At 37.6% G+C, this 20,000-nt stretch overlaps 1 protein-coding gene across 1 annotated transcript in view; it reads left to right on the top strand.

Moving 5' to 3' along the window:
- The window catches only part of LOC106874842 (uncharacterized), a 169,701-nt gene that overhangs the window by 34,203 nt on the left and 115,498 nt on the right, over window positions 1–20,000 (top strand). Inside the window, 1 exon segment of the mRNA XM_089362299.1 lies at window positions 19,555–19,638. Coding sequence (XP_089218425.1) covers window positions 19,555–19,638 — 84 coding nt within the window.

The raw sequence follows: 20,000 nt of genomic DNA, 5'->3' as shown, positions 1-20,000 counted from the left end.
TGACCTTGGCGGAATTTGAACTCAGAACATAGCGGCAGACGAAATACTGCTAAGAATTTCACCCAGCATGCTAATGAATCTGCCAGCTCATTGCCTTAAGAGCTGTAGCAATATCAGCTTCAAATTTTACCACAAGGCCAGCAAGAACAGGGGAGTCGGGTAAGTCAATTACATCAACCCCTGTGTGCTCAAACTGGTACTTATTTTATTGACCCTGCAAAACGATGAAAGGCAGAGTTGATCTTAATAGAATTTGAGATTTGAGCTCAGAACACAAAGACAGATGAAATGGTACTAAGCATGCCCGGCATGCACCAATGATTCTACCAGCCTGTTGCTTTAAGACTTGAGGTAATATTGGTTTTTAAACTTTGGCTCATGACCAGCAAGTTCACAAGAGGGGGCAAGTCAAATAAATCAACCCCCAGTTCTCAACTGATATTTATTTAATCGACCCCTGCCAAAAGGATGAAATCGAAAGTAGACCTTGGCAGAACTTCAACTCAGAATGTAAAGACAGATGCAATACCATCAAGCATTCTTCCTGGCATGCTAACGATTCTGCCAGTCTCCTACCTTGACTTATTCTTTTACTCTTGTATTTGTTTCAGTCATTTGACTGCGGCCATGCTGGAGCACCGCTTTTAGTCAAAGAAATCGATCCCAGGACTTATTCTTTGTAAGCCTGGTACTTATTCTATTGGTCTCTTTTGCCGAACCACTAAGTTATGGCAACGTAAACACACCAGCATTGGTTGTCAAGCGATGGTGGGGAGACAAACACAGACACACAAATACATACCTTTCTTTCAGTTTCCGTCTACCAAATCCACTCACAAGGCTTTAGTCAGCCAGAGGCTATAGTAGAAAGCACTTGCCTAAGGTTTCATGCAGTGGGACTGAACTCGGAACCGTGGTATTGAGAAGCAAGCTATTTGGTAATATTAGTTTCAAATTTTGGCACAAAGCCAACAATTTCAGGGGAGGGGGTACATCAATTACATCAACCCCAGTGTGCTCAAATGGTACTTATCTTATTGACCCCAAAAGGATAAAAAGTAAAGTCAACCTTGGTGGAATTTGAGCTTAGAATGTAAAGATGAATGAAATTCTGTTAAACATTTTGCTCACTGCACTAACGATTGTGCCAGTTCACCACCTTAAGAGCTATGGTAATATTTGAGTCAGCTGTTGTAAAATTGGGGCTAGATGTGGTAATAGGTTGAGGAAATGGTGGAGCCACCTGTGTTAATAATCAAGATTGCTATGGTAATTGTGCTACTATGGTAACAGCAAGGCTATTTGTGGTAATTGGCAATTTAGCTGTGGTAATAGTGATGCTAGCTGTGATAATGCGTAAGTTAGCTATGGTAATAGTAAGGCTTGCTGTGGTAACAGATGAGTGAGCAATGCTAGCTGTGGTAATGGTGAGGCTAATTGTGGTATTGCTCAAGTTAACTATGGTAATTGTGACCCCAGTTGTGGTAACAAAGGGTGAGCTTGGGTTTCAATAAGACTAACCATGGTAATAGGTAAGTAAGCTATTGTAATTGCACACCTAGCTTTGGTAACAGATGGGTGAGTTATGGTAACAGTAAAACTGGCTGTAGTAATAGATAAGTTAGCTGTGGTAATATTGAGTCCATTTATGGTAACAGAGCTACAGTAATAGTAAGGCTAGTTATGGTAACAGGCAAGTTAGCTGTGGTAATAGGGCGATTACCTGTGGTAATAGATGAGTGAGTTATGGTAATAGTAAGGCTTGTCATGGTAATAGGCAAGTTAGCTGAGGTAATAATGAGGCTGCCTGTGGTAACAGATGGGTGAGCTATGGGAATAGAAAGGCTAACAGTGGTAATGGGCAAATTAGCTATGGTAATATTGAAGCTAACTATGGTAACCGATCATAATAATGGAGCTAGCTGTGGAATTATTATCAAAGCTAGTAGGGCTAGCTCTATTAATAACGGCAACCGCTGTGGTAATTGCACAGCTATCTATAGTAATATTAAACCTAACTATGGTAATATATCATGATTATAGTGGAGTTAGTCGTGGTAATATACAGTTATGGTTTTATAAGCAGGGGAGATAATTGGTAGAGGTAGTATTGTGGTTCTTGCCTTTAACAATGAAGGTGTCAATGCTAGTATTCAGAAGGTAGTAGTAGTAGTAGTATTAGTAGTGATTATAATGGAGGTGGTGGTGGTAGTGGTGACGGTTGTGGCAGCAGCAGCAGAAGTAAAATTGCTAGCAATGGTGGCATTACCTGTGGAGATACAATGGTGATGGTAGCAGTAGTAGTAGTAGTAGTAGTAGTAGTAGTAGTAGTAGCAGCAGTAGTAGTAGTAGTACTAGCAGCAGTAGTAGTAGTAGTAATGATACTGATGTTGTGATGGTGGTGGTGGTGATGACAGTGGTGTTTATGGTATTGTGAAAAAAAGGGGGGGGGTATTGTTGTTGATGATGATGATGATGATGCTTCGTTATCATCATTGGTTGCTGCTGCTGCAGTTGCCACTGTTCTCAATGCTTGCATCATCTGCCGTGTGTAAATTGATCGATTGTACATTAACTACACCTGCCCCTCCCCCCGCCCTCACTTCTTCCTCCATTACATTCATTATTGCTCCAGCCCCCTCCCTCACTTTCTCTCTCTGTCTGTCTCTCTGACTCTTTCTCCCTCTCTCCCTCTCTATCCCTCTCTCTCTCTTTCTCTCCCTCTCTGTCTTTTTTCCTGTATGTGTCTCATTTCCTTCTCCTTACTCATTGCACCCTACTCTCTCTTGACCCCTTTTTCACTCATTCTTTCTTTCTCTTTCACTCACCCTTTCTTGCCATCTTTTTTCTTTCTTTCTCTCTCTCCTTTTCTCCCTCCATTTTTCTCTTCCTCCATTTCTCTTACTCTTTTTCTCTCATTTCTCTTTCTCTTCCTCCATTTCTCCATCTCCCTTTCTTTATTTCGTTTCCCCTTTTCTCTCTCACACACACACACACACACACACACACACACACACACACACACACACACACACACACACATGCCATACATATGTATACACAGGACTTCTCTTCATCCCTGGCTCTTCTTCCGACTTGCCTACAAACCTACCTAATTCCGCTACCACCATCATCATCATCAACATCATCATCGTCATCATCATCATCATCATCATCATCCTCGTCATCATCATCCTTGTCATCATCATCATCTCCATTGTTTACAGCATGCATGTTCTCAATTTTGCATTCAGCATACATGACAATATTTTCTGTCATCATGCACCAATTTTTTTTCTCTCTCTCTCTCCCCTCTCTCTTGCTCTCTCTGTCTCTCTGTCACTCTCTCTCATTCTGTCTCTCTCTCTGTTTCTTGTCTTTTTTCCTTCCTTTACTGTCACCATCATTAGTCCATCACTACCATCACCATCAACTTTAATCCATTTGTCTTTCAGCCTTAATCATCTTCTACAATCATTACTATAAACATCATCATCTTCGTTATCATCATCATCATCATCATCATCATGTGTCTTCAGCATTACCACCATCATCATTATCAGCATCATCACCATCATTGTCATCATCATTACTCTCAACATTACTACATCACTATCCCCCATCATCATCATCGCCACCACAAACACCACCACTACAACAGCTCCCTTATTTTTTAAAGACGATAAAAAGAGATTTTGAAGGGTGTATGGCTGCTGTTTATAGCAGTTCAAGTAATATTGGGATTTCATTGTAGTGGTTGTTGTAATGGCTGTTGTTATTGCTTTTTTGATCCCAGCTCAATCCCTAAGTAAACTATGGTTAAAGGTAGTCTAAGCCCTTACCATTCCACCTTACCCATGTTTAGTAGGACCCCAAGACCTGTGATGGCGGTGGTGGGGAGGATGGTAACCATTTCATTCAAGTGAAATAAAAATGTAAAAAAAAACATAGACCCAGATGTGGCTGTGTGGTAAGAAGTTTGCTTCCGAACTACGTGTTTCTGGGTTCAGTCCCATCACACTGCTTTGCATCTTAGGCAAGCATCTTCCACTACAACTTTGGGCCAACCATAGCCCTGTAATTGGATTTGGTCGGCAGAAACTGATAGAAGATTGATGTGTTTGTGTCTATATGTGTGTTATTTCATTACTACCCACAAGGGGCTGCACACAGAGGGGACAAACAAAGACAGACAAATGGATTAAGTGGATTATATCGACCCCCCAGTGCGTAACTGGTATTTATTTAATCGACCCCAGAAGGATGAAAGGCAAAGTCGACCTCGGCGGAGTTTGAACTGAGAATGTAGCGGCAGAAGAAATACGTTAAGCATTTCGCCCGGCGTGCTAACGTTTCCGCCAGCTCGCCGCCCTTATGTATATGTGTGGATATGTGTGTGTGTGTGTGTGTGTGTGTGTGTTTGACAAATATGATCATCCCCAAATATAACAATATATATCATCATCATCATCACCATCATCAATTAACATCCATTGTCCATGCTGGCATGGGTTGGACAGTTTGACTAGCCTGACACGCTGGCGGGCTGCACCAGACTCCGGTCTGATTTGGCATGGTTTTCTACGGCTGGATGCCCTTCCTAACACCAACCACTCCAATTGTGGTTGCAATGGGTACTTTTACATGCCACAACAAACAAATGTATTAGTTTAACGCTCGGGAAGTGAGAAAGTCTTTTACGTTTCCTGCTTATGCTCTTCGACAGAAAGGAATACAGAAATAAATAGGGAGAGAAAATAGAAAAAGGTATAGTGACTAGCATGTGTATATATTTGTAAATATATATACCTATATATTGGGTGGGTGCATAATTATTGCGGCTTTTTTTCAACAAATTTTATTCAACAAAAACAATAGCAACATGCAACAAAAGTATCCTTAAATGATTATTTCGGAGCATATTCACCATCTACTTCAATTATTGCTTGCCATTTGCTTGGCAGACAGCCAGATAGTCATTTAAAGATGTGTTTGTTAAATATTGTTATTGTTTGTTGTTGAATAAAATTTGTTGAAAAAAATTTCGCAATAATTATGCACCAACCCAATATGTATATGTGTGTGTGTGTGTGTGTGTGTGTATTTGTTTGTGGTGTGTTTTTTCCAACCACCACCACTTGACAACACTTACTGGTTTCTTTACATCCCCCTTAACTTAGCAGTTCAAATATAAGAAACTGACAGAGTAAATCCCAGGCTTTAAAAAGAAGAAAAATTAAGTCCTGGGGTTGATTTGTTAGCCTAAAAACCCTTTAAGGCAACTCCCCAGCATAGCCACAGTCCACTGATTGAAACAAGTTCACCTTAAAATTATAAACGGTACAGATAATCTTCACCCCAACCGCCTGTGTTGCCTGTCGCATAACTATTTACTGATACCATCCACAACCATTGATACTGTTACTGTCATCAGTGGTTCTGTTATCTTTTATTTGTTTACGTCATTAGACTGCGACCATGCTGGGGCACTGCCTTCAGTCGAAGAAATCAACACCAGGACTTATTCTTTCTAAGCCTAGTACTTACTCTATTGGTCTGTTTTTGCTGAACCTCTAAGTTATGGGGATATAGACACACCGACAGCGGTTGTCAAGTGATGGTGGAAGGACAAACACAAACACACAAATACATGCATATATATACATATATACGATGGGCTTCTTTCAGTTTCCGTCTGCTAAATCCGCTCACATGGCTATAGCAGAAGACACATATTTTTCTTTCTGTCTATACAATTATCTCCCCTGTTAGTCTCTCCGTGTCTATCTCTTTGGGTGTCTGTCTGTGCGTCTATCTCTGTCTTCCGGCTACCGTTTTGTCGCTCACGAGCATGCACCTGTTTCTCTCACTTCCTCTAAATCTCTCTCTCATTCTTTTCCTTTCTCTGTCTATAGACTTCACTCTCTCATATTCTCTGTCTGTCTGTCTGTCTCTCTCTGCATATGCATGTGTTTATATATGTGTGTATATGTGTGAGTGTGTGTGTATATATGTGTATATATATATATATATATATATATATATATATATATATATATCTGTATACATTTCTATGTATACACACATGTATATATGCATATCATATCTACATATATGCATAGTTAATATATGTGTGTGTGTATGTATGTATGTGTATATATATATATATATATATATATATATATATATATATATATATATACATACACATACACATCTATATATATTTGTTTACACACACACACATCTATATGTTATTATATAATACATTTAGCAATACACATATATATATGTATTACTACGTTCTTATTTGTGACTACCAGTAGTAGTATTAGTAGTAGTAGGAATGGTAGCAGCGGCGGTGGTGGTGGTGGTAGCAGTTATTGCAATTGTGGTGTAGATGGTTTGTTTGTGATGAATGTGATGAGGAAAAGGGGTGTGCAGAAGTATTACATTACCTGATTAGCCATCAGTCACATGACTAGTCACCTGATTGATCACATGTTTGGGTCAGACCAACTTTTTAATAAATATAGAAGAACAGAACAAAAAAAAAAATGGAAAAATTACAGGAAATATGTTTTTCTTTTACTTTATGCTTTTTTTTTTACCATCGTTTCTTTTTTTAATTCATTTCTTGTTTATTTTCTGTTATAATTATTATTTTTTTGCGGGTTTTTTTTTCTAATTAATTTTTATTCTTAATATAATTATTTCACATTGATCGATCGGGTCTGTTGACACCTCTCACATGCAATGTTCTTCACTTTATATAACAACAAGAAAGACGCAATATTTTTTTTGTATTATTTTTTTTTTAAAGATAGTTTTTTTTTTTTTATTTATTGTTTGTTTTCATTAGACTATGAATCCTAATTGTAATTAAGGAAGCTTCAGAGGATTTAACTGAATTTATTCTTCAGTTATCAATTATATGCAATTGTTATATGCTAAACAAAAGACCGAGTATTCAGCAATTCTACAATAGAGCTCAAAATAATTTCATTGAATTATCACATATATATGTGTGTGTGTGTATCTATCTATCTATCTATCTATCTATCTATCTATTTGTATATATATATATATATATATATATATATATATAGAGAGAGAGAGAGAGAGAGAGAGAGAGAGACAGACAGACAGACAGAGGGTGTAATATATACATACATGCTTACATATATATACATGCATAGTACATATATGGACACATACATATACACATACATACATAAATACATACATACATACATACATACATACAGTGGTCAACGGTGTATATGTATGTACAGCATATATATTATATTTATATAATGTTTATTCTTACAAATATAAGGTAATCATGATTGTTTATTTGTAATATATATATATATATTTATATATGTGTATGTATATATATATATATATATATATATATATATATATATATTTATATATATATATATATATATATATATATATATTTTTTTAATTCACACACACACACACACACTCATAGATATGAATGTGTGTATGTTTATGTATGTATATATATATATGTGTGTGTGTGTGTGTGTGTGTGTGTGTGTGTGTGTGTGTGTGTATTATGTAGGTAGTTAGTGTATTTTTTTAATTTCTCTGTCTGAAGAATTTCTAATTGGAAATTCCTTATATGTCTATCTAACATGTAAAACTTTGTAATTCCTATTAGGAAATGAAACATGTGTAATGGTGAATAAATCTTAGCAAGAAATCTCCAATTCCTTGTTTTGTTATAAGTGTATATGTATGTATGTATGTATGTTTGTTTGTATGCATGTATAAAAGAAGAGGTGAAAGGGATTAATAATTCAGGCAGATATCTCAAAGGCATTCAGGTATTAAGCGAACTTGGTTATCTACATCAAACAATCAGATACGAATGAATTCAAATAGAATTAACATCCAAGGTAATTCCTCTTGTATGATAAGTAAATCCAAATATCACTCAGAAGAATTTTCAGAAATCCGGAGTATATAACATGAAGAAGAATGGAGAAAATCACATTTTTAACTGATGATTACACCACACATTACCGAGAATAACATTGCATTGACATAGATTTACAGATATACCAGTTTGATTGGTATTTGGTATCTACATATGCTGGCACAATGGAAATGACTGTCAGTAGTGTATGATGTAATCATCAAAGATGTGATTTTCTTCATTCTTCTACATGTTCTATCATGATTATCGTCATCGTTGTTTAACGTCCACCTTCCATGCTAGCATGGGTTGGACGATTTGACTGAGGACTAGCAAACCAGATGGCTACACCAGGCTCCAATCTGATTTAGCAGAGTTTCTACTGCTGGATGCCCTTCCTAATGCCAACCACTCCAAGAGTGTAGTGGGTACTTTTAAGTGCCAGTAAGGCGACGCTGGTAACAATCACGTTCAAATGGTGCTATTTATGTGCCACTAGCACGGAAGCCAGACAGCTGCTCTGGCAACGATCACGCTTGGACGGTGCTCTTAGCACTCCACTGGTCTTAGCGATATATATATATATATATATATATATATATATATATATATATATATATATATATATATATATATATATATATATATATATATATATGGTGTATATATGTGATGGTGTGTGAATGGCTTTGTACAAGAAGAATAAATCAATGCTTAAGTACATACATTTGATTGGATGTCTATATATATATGTAGATTGCTATGATAGATCGCTAGTCACTAAACCTTTTTTATTTTCTCTCCCTTTTTATTTCTGTGTTCCTTTCTGTCGAGGAGTGTAGGCTCGAAGCGTAAAAGACTTTCTCACTTCCTGAGCGTTAAACTAATACATCTGTTTGTTGTTTACACACCAGTCTTCGTCTTTTGTGTGTGTGTGTGTGTATGTGATTTTATGTCTGTGTTTGTCTCCCCACACTGCTTGAGTACTGGTGCTGGTCTGTTTAAGTTCTCGTAACTTAATGGTTTGGCACAAAGGAGCAATGTAGTAAATACCAGGTTTGAAAAAAACAAAAAAAACAAAAAAAAAGAGATAAATACTGAGATCAAATATATTCAACTAAAAAAGTTCTTCAAGGTGGAGTCCCAGCATGGCCATAATCCAATAACTAAAGCAAGTAAAAAAAAAATGAAGATACTAAATTCTTTGTTTTTTCAAAATAAATTGAAACAAATGCCAGTGGAAATATGGTACCAAAAGGGTTAATTATGGCCTCCTTTCAGAGCATAAACTGACTAGACTGACCCCATTTTTCTGGATGTTATTATACTGACTCAGACCAACATAAATCCCTCTGGAAAATTAGTGATTATATCCAATTATAAGAATTGAAAAGACTTGAGAATATTAATGCTATCCAAAAATTAGACTATTCGAAATGGGCAGCAATAACTGTGTACATAAAAAAGAAAAATAACAAAATAAGATCTGTGTTGATTTTTCAACAGGATTTAATGAATGTCTGAAAATTTATAACTATTTGTTACCAAGTCCAGAGGAGATTTTAGCCAAGCTTAATGGAGGCAAACTCTTTTCTAAATTGGATTTATCAGAACCTTATTTACAGCTGCAGGTAGAAGAAGAATGTTCCAAGCTGTTAATGATAAACATGCACAAAGGGTTATACAAGTTTAACTGACTTCCTTTCGGAATAAAAGTCACACCTGCAATATTTTTCAACAGGTTTTGGATACAATGTTGGCAGACTGTGAATTCGCAATTCCATACCTGAATGATATATTAATTAAAAGTGAATCTCATGACGAGTATGTCGAGCACATAAAATGTGTTTTTGAAAAAATAAGAGATTATGGTTTCACACTGAGTGAAGAAAAATGTGAATTTTTCTTACCTGGAATTAAGTATTTAGGACAAATTATCAACAAGAAAGGACGACAACTAGATCCGTCGAGGGCAGATGCAGTTAAAGATATGCCTCCTCTGACTAATATAACAACCTTACAAGCTTTTCTAGGTCTTGTAAATTATTATCAAATGTATATTCTAAGAATGCATGAGCTAAGAGTACCTTTAAACAAACTGCTGGAAAAAGATGTGAAATGGTGTTGGACTGACGAATGCCAAAAAGGATTCAAAGAGATTAAAAAGATGTTAACGTCAGAGTTATCTCTAACACATATTGATCCGAAACTAAAAATAATTGTAGCATCAGATGTTAGTGAGTCTGGGTTCGGAGCAGTAATCTTACATAAGTTGGAAAATGGTGACGTAAAACCGATCGCACAAGCATCACGTACATTGTTATCGGTAGAAAAAAATTACAGCCAGATAGAGAAAGAGTGGATGTTTATTCATCATCATCGCTTAATGTCCGCTTTCCATGCTAGCATGGGTTGGACAATTTGACGGAGGACTGGTGAAACCAGATGGCTACACCCGGCTCCAATCTGATTTGGCAGAGTTTCTACAGCTGGATGCCCTTCCTAATGCCAACCACTCTGAGAGTGTAGTGGGTGCTTTTACGTGCCACCGGCACGAAGGCCAGTCAGGCGGTACTGGCAACGGCCACGGTCGAAATGGTGTATTTTACGTGCCACCTGCACAGGAGCCAGTCCAGCGGCACTGGCAACAATCTCAGACTGGCCAGTGCTGCTGGACTGGCTCCTGTACAGGTGGCACATTATTATTTTTATCTTCATAGGTCATGCTTGGTCCAGTCATTGTTGATTAAACTATCTTCCCTGCTCCGCTAGGCTCACCTGGTGAGGAGTGTTGCTGAAAACCCTGCAGGACAAAAGCAATAAGTGTCAAATGAACAAATTTAACCAATGTAGAAATGATCGTTGTCTAGGAATAGCATGGAAACTTAGAAATTCCTATTCCATACCATCATTGTCATAATCATTCTCCATTCTTCCATACTGGCACAGGTCAGACGGTTCAACCAGAAGCCAGAGTGCTGTTCCAAGCTCCTATATGTGTTTTGGCATGGGTTCAACAGGTGGATGCTCATCCTAAAGCCAGCCTCTTTACAGAGTGTATTGAGTACATTTTTTTCGAGGCACCAGTACGAACAGGACAGGATCTTCTTAAATGAGTGGTGTATACTATGGTTCATGGCTCAGTGGTTAGAGTGTCAGATTTGTAACCATGAGGTAGTGAGTTCAATTCTCAGGTTGGGCTGTGTGTTGTGTCCTTGAGCAAGACACTTTATTTCATGTTTCTCTAGTTCACTCGTTTGTGTGTGTGTGTGTGCGTGTATGATTATTTGCATCTGCTTGTCTTGATATTCTGTGATACTAATGAAATGGATGTCACTGTTATACAAATAATGTACCTCATTGGTAGTTGTCCTTAAAAAAAAATAAAATGTCCTGCTAAGGGGAGACATTACTTTGAAAACTGCTGAGGGTTGGTGACAGGTAGAGCATCCAGCCACAAAAATGGAGTGTACCTCAGTGAATTCCTTTTGATCCATGCTAGCATGTTAAACAGACACTAAATGATGATGATGATGACATATGCACCTTATATACATATATATGTGAGTGTGTGTATATATATATATATATATATATATATATATCAAACATAAATTAAAAACAGAACACAAAGGATATCGTGGTACACATGTTTCAAGCTTTATAAACAATCTGTTTATGTCAGTTTCCAGTTACCAAATCCACACACAAAGCTTTGGTTTGAACTGAGCTATAGTAGAAGACACATGATCCGGGTACCACACATTGAGACTGAACCCAGAACCACATGGTTAGGAAGTGAACTTCTTAACCATACATCCGTACTTGCACCTGTGTTAGTTAGTTGTAAGGTAAATGCTGAATGGCATTTTCAGTACTACCCTCCCATTTCTCCCCTGGTACATTAATTAATTAATGAGGTCAGTGAGGTGGCCTTTACGTGGTTGTTTCACTTGCTAGAAATAGAAACCAAATCTCATCTCTCAAGTTACACATATATCATCTTAGAAAAGCATACATGCATGTGTGTGTGTGTGTGTGTGTGTGTTTTGTAGAATGTATTTCTGAGTTACCTGGAAAAGATGAAGATGTGTTTGTTTGCTGGAATGCCTTTGATCAATAGGCCTACTCGATCAGGATAGACCTGGGGTTAAAACAATGACTAATTAATGTTGATATTGATTTTCTACGCATGAATTAATCAGAGAGTGTGCAACAAATTAATTTACTAATTAATATTATTTATGGACTAGGGGTTACACCTGGCACAAGAACTGATGTCTCTAACATTCACATCTGGCACAGCTTCTGCTGAACTGAAGTAATTTCATGCTTCTACCACATGGTCGGCTATTTTGTTAACAAATCTCACTCCCACGGAGAGGAAGGAACCATGACTGTCAGTTTCTGCTGTTACTTACTTACTCCACCGAGAAAGTTTCAAGTATTTTGTTTATAAACACAACATATATATATATAATAAAAGCAGCAAGAGGTGGGGAGGGTGGTGGTGGTGGTGGTGCTTGTGGTGGTGGAGGTGGTGGTGGTGGAGGTGGTGGTGGTGATGCTTGTGGTGGTGGTGGTGGTGGTGCTTGTGGTGGTGGAGGTGGTGGTGGTGGTGGTGGTGCTTGGGGTGGTGGTGGTAGTGGTGCTGTTGCTGGTGGTGGTAGTGCTTGTGGTGGTGGTGGTGGTGGTGGTGGTGCTTGTGGTGGTGGAGGTGGTGGTGGTGGTGGTGGTGCTTGGGGTGGTGGTGGTAGTGGTGCTGTTGCTGGTGGTGGTAGTGCTTGTGGTGGTGGTGGTGGTGGTGCTGGTGGCAGTGGTGGTGCTGGTGCTGGTGGTCGTGCTGGTGGTGGTGGTAGAGGGGGTTATGAATATCACATTTACAAGCCAGTGCCAGAATTTTACTCTTTTCCACTATCTCTCTGTCTCTCTCTTTCTCAATATATGTGTGGATGCATGCATATACATATGTAAGTATATGTCTATACACAGGTCATCGTCAACTTATGGCCTATCGAACTTAGGACCAATCGGGTTTACGATAATTGGCATGCTAGCTTCTGGCAGCAATTATAAGTAACCCAGTTGAAATCGTATGGGTTTAATTTCTTAGAAATTAACCCGTCTACAGATGACATCAGCTAACAAACGCTTGCCCTAGGTTTGGTTATTGATCACCACTGTGGTTATCCCAAGAGTTGGACGAATATCCTCTCGCAGAAACATTGAGGCAACCTCATATCAGAATTCTGTGTGTGATTTTTACCTGAGAATGTAACTTAAGAATGTAAAAATATAAAACAAAGCTATGTAGACCTATAGGCTGACTTATGACCAAATCAACTTATGATCAGTCGGTGGGAACCAACTGTGGTCATAACTCAACGATGACCTGTGTTTATTTATATTTATATGTGCATGTGTATGTGTAGATATCATCATCATTGTTTAACGTCCACTTTCCATGCTGGCATGGGTTGGACAGTTTGACTGAGGACTGGTGAGCCAGAGGGCTGCACCAGGCTCAATCTGATCTCATCTCTCAAGTTACACGTGTATAATATGTATGGATGGATAGATGGTGGTTGGATGACCTACTTGCCTAGCCAGCATGGTGGCGTCATTTGAAGGCTAATAGGATGCAACATGCATTGTAACCAGCGATGTGTAACAACTGATAGTCTGGTTGGTCAATGATCATGTGTTTCATGTGTGTATATGTGTGAGTGTGTGTTTGTGTATTTTAAACAATTTTAACGATGTCTTATTTTGAATATATATTTCTTGTTCTTATTTCATATTATGGATATTGTAAGGATTACAGACATGTAGAATAAACTATATATATATATATATATATATATATATATATATATATTATATATATATATATATATATATATATATATATATATACTCCTTGCTTGGATATTTACCACCTCCAAGGGTCTGCTCACTATGATTTTATCTACTCTATTCCTCAACTCATGTATACATATATATATATATATATATATATATATATATATATATATATATACATATATGTACATTTGCTGAGACCCATTTCGGTCATGACTGACCATGGGATTGCACCTAGAAAGTTACCCTCTCAGGCACAAGTCTGGGTAAGGTTGTTTTATGGAAGACCAGCAGTTGCCCATGCATACCAGCCTCCCCTCTCCATGTCACCAGTGTTATCCAAAGGAAAGGCAAAGGGGCCGATACAACTTGGTACCAGTGACGTCGCCACTCATTCCTACAGCTGAATGAACTGGAGCAACGTGAAATAAAGTGTCTTGCTCAAGAACACAACATGCAGCCCGGTTTGGGATTCGAACTCACAACCTCATGATTGTAAGCTCGACGCTCTAACCACTGAGCCATGCACCTTCACATATGTACATACCTACATATATATGTATATATACATGCATATGTGGGTACAGGACATCAAAGCATGTATATATACATATACATGTAGGTATGTATATATATGTATGTATATATGCATATATATATATTATTTATATTATTATATGATCGAACGCCACACATCCATTTCCAAGTAAGTTTTATCTATATATATATATATATATATATATATATATATAGATATATGTATAATCTTCCCTCACTGGACACTAAACTCAGCTTGCGAAGACCTGTTGGGGCAAGTGAGATCGAAACTGAACCAAATTTGATGACTGGCACCCGTGCCAGTGGAGCGCTAACTGCACCATCCAAGCGGGATCACTGGCAGAGCAGCGGTCTCGCTCCTGTGCCGGTGGCATGTAAAAAGCACCATTTGAGTGATTGTTTCCCGCTTCACCTTACTGTCACTTGTACCGGTGGCATGTGAACAAAACATTGGACTGACTCCTGTGCAGGTGGCACATAAAAAAACACCATTTGAGTGTGGCTGTTGCCAGTACCACCAGACTGGCCCTCGTGCTGGTGGCACGTAAAAAGCACCCACTACATTCTTGGAGTGGTTGGCGTTAGGAAGGGCATCCAGCTGTAGAAAGTCTGCCAGATCAGATTGGAGTCTGGTGTAGCCATCCACTTTGCCAGTCCCCAGTCAAATCATCCAACCCATGCTAGCATGGAAAGCAGACGTTAAATGATGATGATGATGATGATATGTATAGTCTTGCTGCAGAATGAATGTTGTAGAATACATCACACATTCTCTGCTGCATAGCACCAGAATAAATATTAGGGAGATTTTAAACATTTAAAGCTACTTCACTATACTGATCTTGTTTAGAGTTTTACCAAACTGTATTTTGATCCAAAGAGAATATATATGTATGTTTTCTTGAAGATTTACATAAATCCTTTTTTCACTGAATTCAAGCCAGTTGCAAACAAAGCAACATGGCTTCTTTATTTGAATCAAAATAATTGCAGAGATTTGCACACGTGTATGGGTGTGTGTGTATCTGTGTGTGTTTGTGTGTGAGTGAGTTGATGTATGAATATGTATAGGTATATATTTGCATATATGTATGTGTGTTTGTGTGTGCGCGTGTGTAGAGGTATTTGTGTTTGTATTGGATAACTGTTTAGCATATGAATGTATATGCTTGCTTCATGTGTGTATGACATATGTGTATATATGATAGATTGGTGTGTGTGTGTGCATGTGTGTGCGTCATGTGTATATGACTGCTAAGGAACGGGAGCATAAAGACACACATACACACATACATACATAAAGACACACATACACACATGCATACACACAGGTGCACACACACATGTATATATATATATATATATATATATATATATATGTGTGTGTATGTATGTATGTATGTATGTATGTATTCAAAAAATTATAAATAAAAATACAAACAAATGGGAAACACACACAAGGATGTTGCTAAATCCTTTTCTGATATCATCCAAAGGATTGTAGCAATTTCACTCCTTTAACGATGATATTACTCCCCTCTAGTGGAGTCAGTGACGAGCAGCTGCTGAGAAATAGCAAGCAAAGAAACAAGGGATCAAACATGACAGAAAGGGAATATACAAACAATAACGAAATAAATATACATTAAGAAATAAAATAATTTTTGAGATGAGACAAATAGCAAACGGACAAGGGACGAAGATGAAAGCAAACACAATGGAATAGGGACATATAAAGAAAATTAAATAAATAAACAGAATAAGGCCTTACAGTTCACACACGATATATATAGGCGTGGGAGTGGCTGTGTGGTAAGTAGCTTGCTTACCAGCCACATGGTTCCGGGTCCAGTCCTACTGCATGGTACCCTGGGCAAGTGTCTTCTCCTATAGCTTCATGGTGACTAAAGCCTTGTGAGTGGATTTGGTAGATGGAAACTGAAAGAAGCTCATCATATGTGCACGCGTGTGTACGTGAGTGCTTGTGTGTCTGCATTTGTCCCCCAACATCGCTTGACAACTGATGCTGGTGTGTTTATTTCCCCGTAACTTAGTGATTCAGCAAAAGAGACTGATAGAATAAATACTAGGTTTACAAAGAATAAGTCCTGGGGTCGATTTGCTTGACTAAAGGCGGTGTTCCAGCATGGCCGCAGTCTGTTCAAATCACAACTAATTTAACTTTTGATTTTATTCTTCTGGGGACAGGCATCAAGGATGAAACAGGTACCAGCCAAGGTGCATATATACAAATGTGCATGTGTGTATGTATGCGCATATGTGTGTATCTCTGTTTGTCTTCATGCCATTGCTTGGCAACAGGTGATAGTTTGTTTCCATCCCTGTAGGTTTGCAGTTCAGCAAAAGAGTGCAAAAGAGACTGATAGAATAAGTACCAGTTTTAAAAAATAAAAAACGGGGCCGATTAATTCACCTAAAACTCCTCTAAGGCAGTGCCCCAGCATGGCCACAGTTTAATAAGTGAAACAAGCAACAGATGAAAGATAGAAGATACATAAAACTATTACATACCTTTATTAGATTAATCAATACTTCTGTACAGCAAAATTATGAATAACACAGTTTTCAAGATGCCTCTCCATTAATATGGATTTTCTTAAACCTTAAATTATATAATTATATTTGTAAATATCTGCAGTGCACCGAACTACCTCTTCTGATGCACCATTTTTACACAACAGTAGTAGGTTACTTTTTGTAGTAAATAGCAGGATTTAAGGAAACTAAACTAGTGATGGTCTGTGGTCGATCACACTTGTAATTTCTAGATCACGGTTCCAATTCTCAGGTTGGTGGTGAGTTGTGTTCTTGGGTAAAAAAAAATTCTATTTAATTTTGCTTCTGTCCACTCACCTGTAAATGGGTGACCCTATGATGGACTGGTGTTAGGTGTTCTGTTCAGTGGGGTACATTGGCCTGCCCGCCTAGCTGATGAGGTGGCATTCTTCAAAAGCTGAAAAACACTTCAAGAAAGCACATGGTGAAAAGCAGTCATCATCATCATCATCATCATCATCATCATCATCGTTTAACATCCACTTTTCATGACTGGCATGGGTTGGGCGGTTTGGCTAGTGGCTGGTGAGCCAGATGGCTGCACCAGGCTCCAATCTGATCTGGCAGAGTTTCTACAGCTGAATGCCCTTCCTAATGCCAGTGTGTAACAATATCCGATAGTCTGGTCAATACAGTCAGTGATATATATATATATATATATATATATATATATATATATATATATATATATATATATATGTATAACGTGAGAGAGTTAGGGGTTGGGAGTTCAACCCACTAAGGGATAGTATCTATCCAGTATACTGCTGGGAGGGTACCCAATTATTGCTACACTAGTGCTATACTAGGTGCAATCAATGGGAGCAGGTAAAAGTGGAGGTTTTACCCAAAATTTGTGTAACAATTAGAAAATGGAGGATAATATGCTGAACCCAACTACTTGCAGACGGTGTATCCCGTTGAATTCATTAATTTAATTCATAGCAAAAGTGACAAAAAAAGGAAGAAAAGAAAAAGAAAGAAAGAACCAAAGCACAGGTGTCTATGGCAGACTATGTTATTTTGCCAACATGGTTTACATATAGAAGTACAAAGTACATAAGGAATTAGAGGATGAACAGAAGTTTAATCTTACAGCTGTATCAGCCTAGTTTTAGCAAGCCCCATTCTATCCGAGTATTATATATATATAATGGAGAAATTATACAAAATGTATAAATAGAAGATGAGTAAAGCACAGGCACAGTTTCGACTACCTGTTGTTATCCATAGATTTATTGCAGGAACTTCGTAGTGGCGGTTGGGGTAACGGTATTAATAAAATAGATGGAGTGAGTAAAATATTTTATTGGGTACGACACATGATTCGACCCGTTCTGGGTCTCTTTGTGTACATCAATAAAAGAAATCTTACTAGAGATTTTCTGATTCGGTTTTACGTACCGCTATATATCCATCAAATTTATGTGTGTGTATTTGTGTAGGTATGTATGTATATATATATATATATATATATATATATATATATATATATGTATGTATGTATGCATGCATGCATTTAATGTATGTATGTATTAAATTGAAGACTGGAATTTTTAGTCTCATTTTTAATTCTGTTGTTACAATTTCTTATATATATATACATTCTTTTTAGTACCCATGTGTATTTCTTCAAACTGAACCTCAAAAATAGATAAATCTTCTACATATACACAATCTGATAGCCAGTTGTCAGTATTCACAGGAGGTGCTTCCTAAATACACAGGTCAGATTCTAATCCCCTCTACTCAATATATATATATATATATATATATATATATATATATATATATACGGTGGTTGTCTACTCATTATGCAGAGTTTGACCACACCTTAGCACCATCATGGCATCAGATGTGGCCTTTTAAACCAGATAATGTTCTGAAAAGACACCCACATAGATTGCACCTCTGACTTTTGACCACCAAGTGCTGCGGATAAGTTCTGCTCTTTGTGGATCTTAAAATATCTTTTGAGACCTCCATTGGATTTGAATGTAAAGAATATATATATATATATATATATATATACACACACACAAATATATATATCCTTTAAGTTCATTTATGGGAAACGTTTTGAATATTCATATAAAAGCTCCTATTTTATTATTCCGGGTACAGCCTAATGATGCCTACTGGCAATAGCAGATTTTGGGGTCACACCAAGATGTGCCGATATGATGTAGAATAAATTATATATATATATATATATAGTGGGCAGTCCTCAATCAAACCCTCCAACCCATGCCAGCATGGAAAACGGATGTTAAACGATGATGATGATGATGAGATATAATTTGAAAGTATTATTATTATTAGTATTCATTTCGATTGCTCTTACTATTTGGTGCTACATTATCCGTCTTTCCTTCTTTACCATATTTGTGTATTTGTGCTTATGTAAGCATGTGTGAGTGTGTATAGGTCCACAGAAGTATGTTTGGTGAGGTATGGCTTAAGTACCATATTCACCTGAATCTATATATATATATACACACACACACACACACATATACACACACATGCACACCAAACCGTCATTTTATTGTTATTGACACTATCATCATCAGTATAATTTTATGTTCTTTTCTTTCCTTCACCAGGGAGGAGACGAAGCTATTGCTGTGAGGCGCCACAGGGGACGAAATGGAAGACAGATCGAGACAGTTGATCTCTACAAACAGAAGGTAAACTTTACACATTTATTTCATGGCAGAAGAAACAACACCTATTTGGTGTTGTTGTTTGGTTCCAAATCAGCTGACTTTTGGTCGCTGGCATTTGGACACAATATATCTCGGAGTCTAGGACCATGCAATCCAATATCTCCATTTTCTTTTAAGAAAGTAAAGGTGTTATTTCTAGCAAGCCATGTGGCCATACAGAGGCTGTCATCAACCCCAGAGGTGTAAAAGGCAAAGTTGACTTCGGTCAGATTTGAACTCAGAATGTCAAGAACCAAAAGACATGTCGTTAAGCATTTTGTTCTACATGCTAGGAATTCTTCCAGCTCACCACCTTTAACTGGCACCTCTACCAGTTACGACAA

Source organism: Octopus bimaculoides, chromosome 14, assembly GCF_046866305.1.
Source record: "Octopus bimaculoides isolate indiv1 chromosome 14, ASM4686630v1, whole genome shotgun sequence".
Lineage (NCBI taxonomy): Eukaryota > Metazoa > Mollusca > Cephalopoda > Octopoda > Octopodidae > Octopus > Octopus bimaculoides.
The sequence above is the reverse complement of the archived record's forward strand: the minus strand, read 5'-3'. Positions and strand labels throughout refer to the sequence as shown.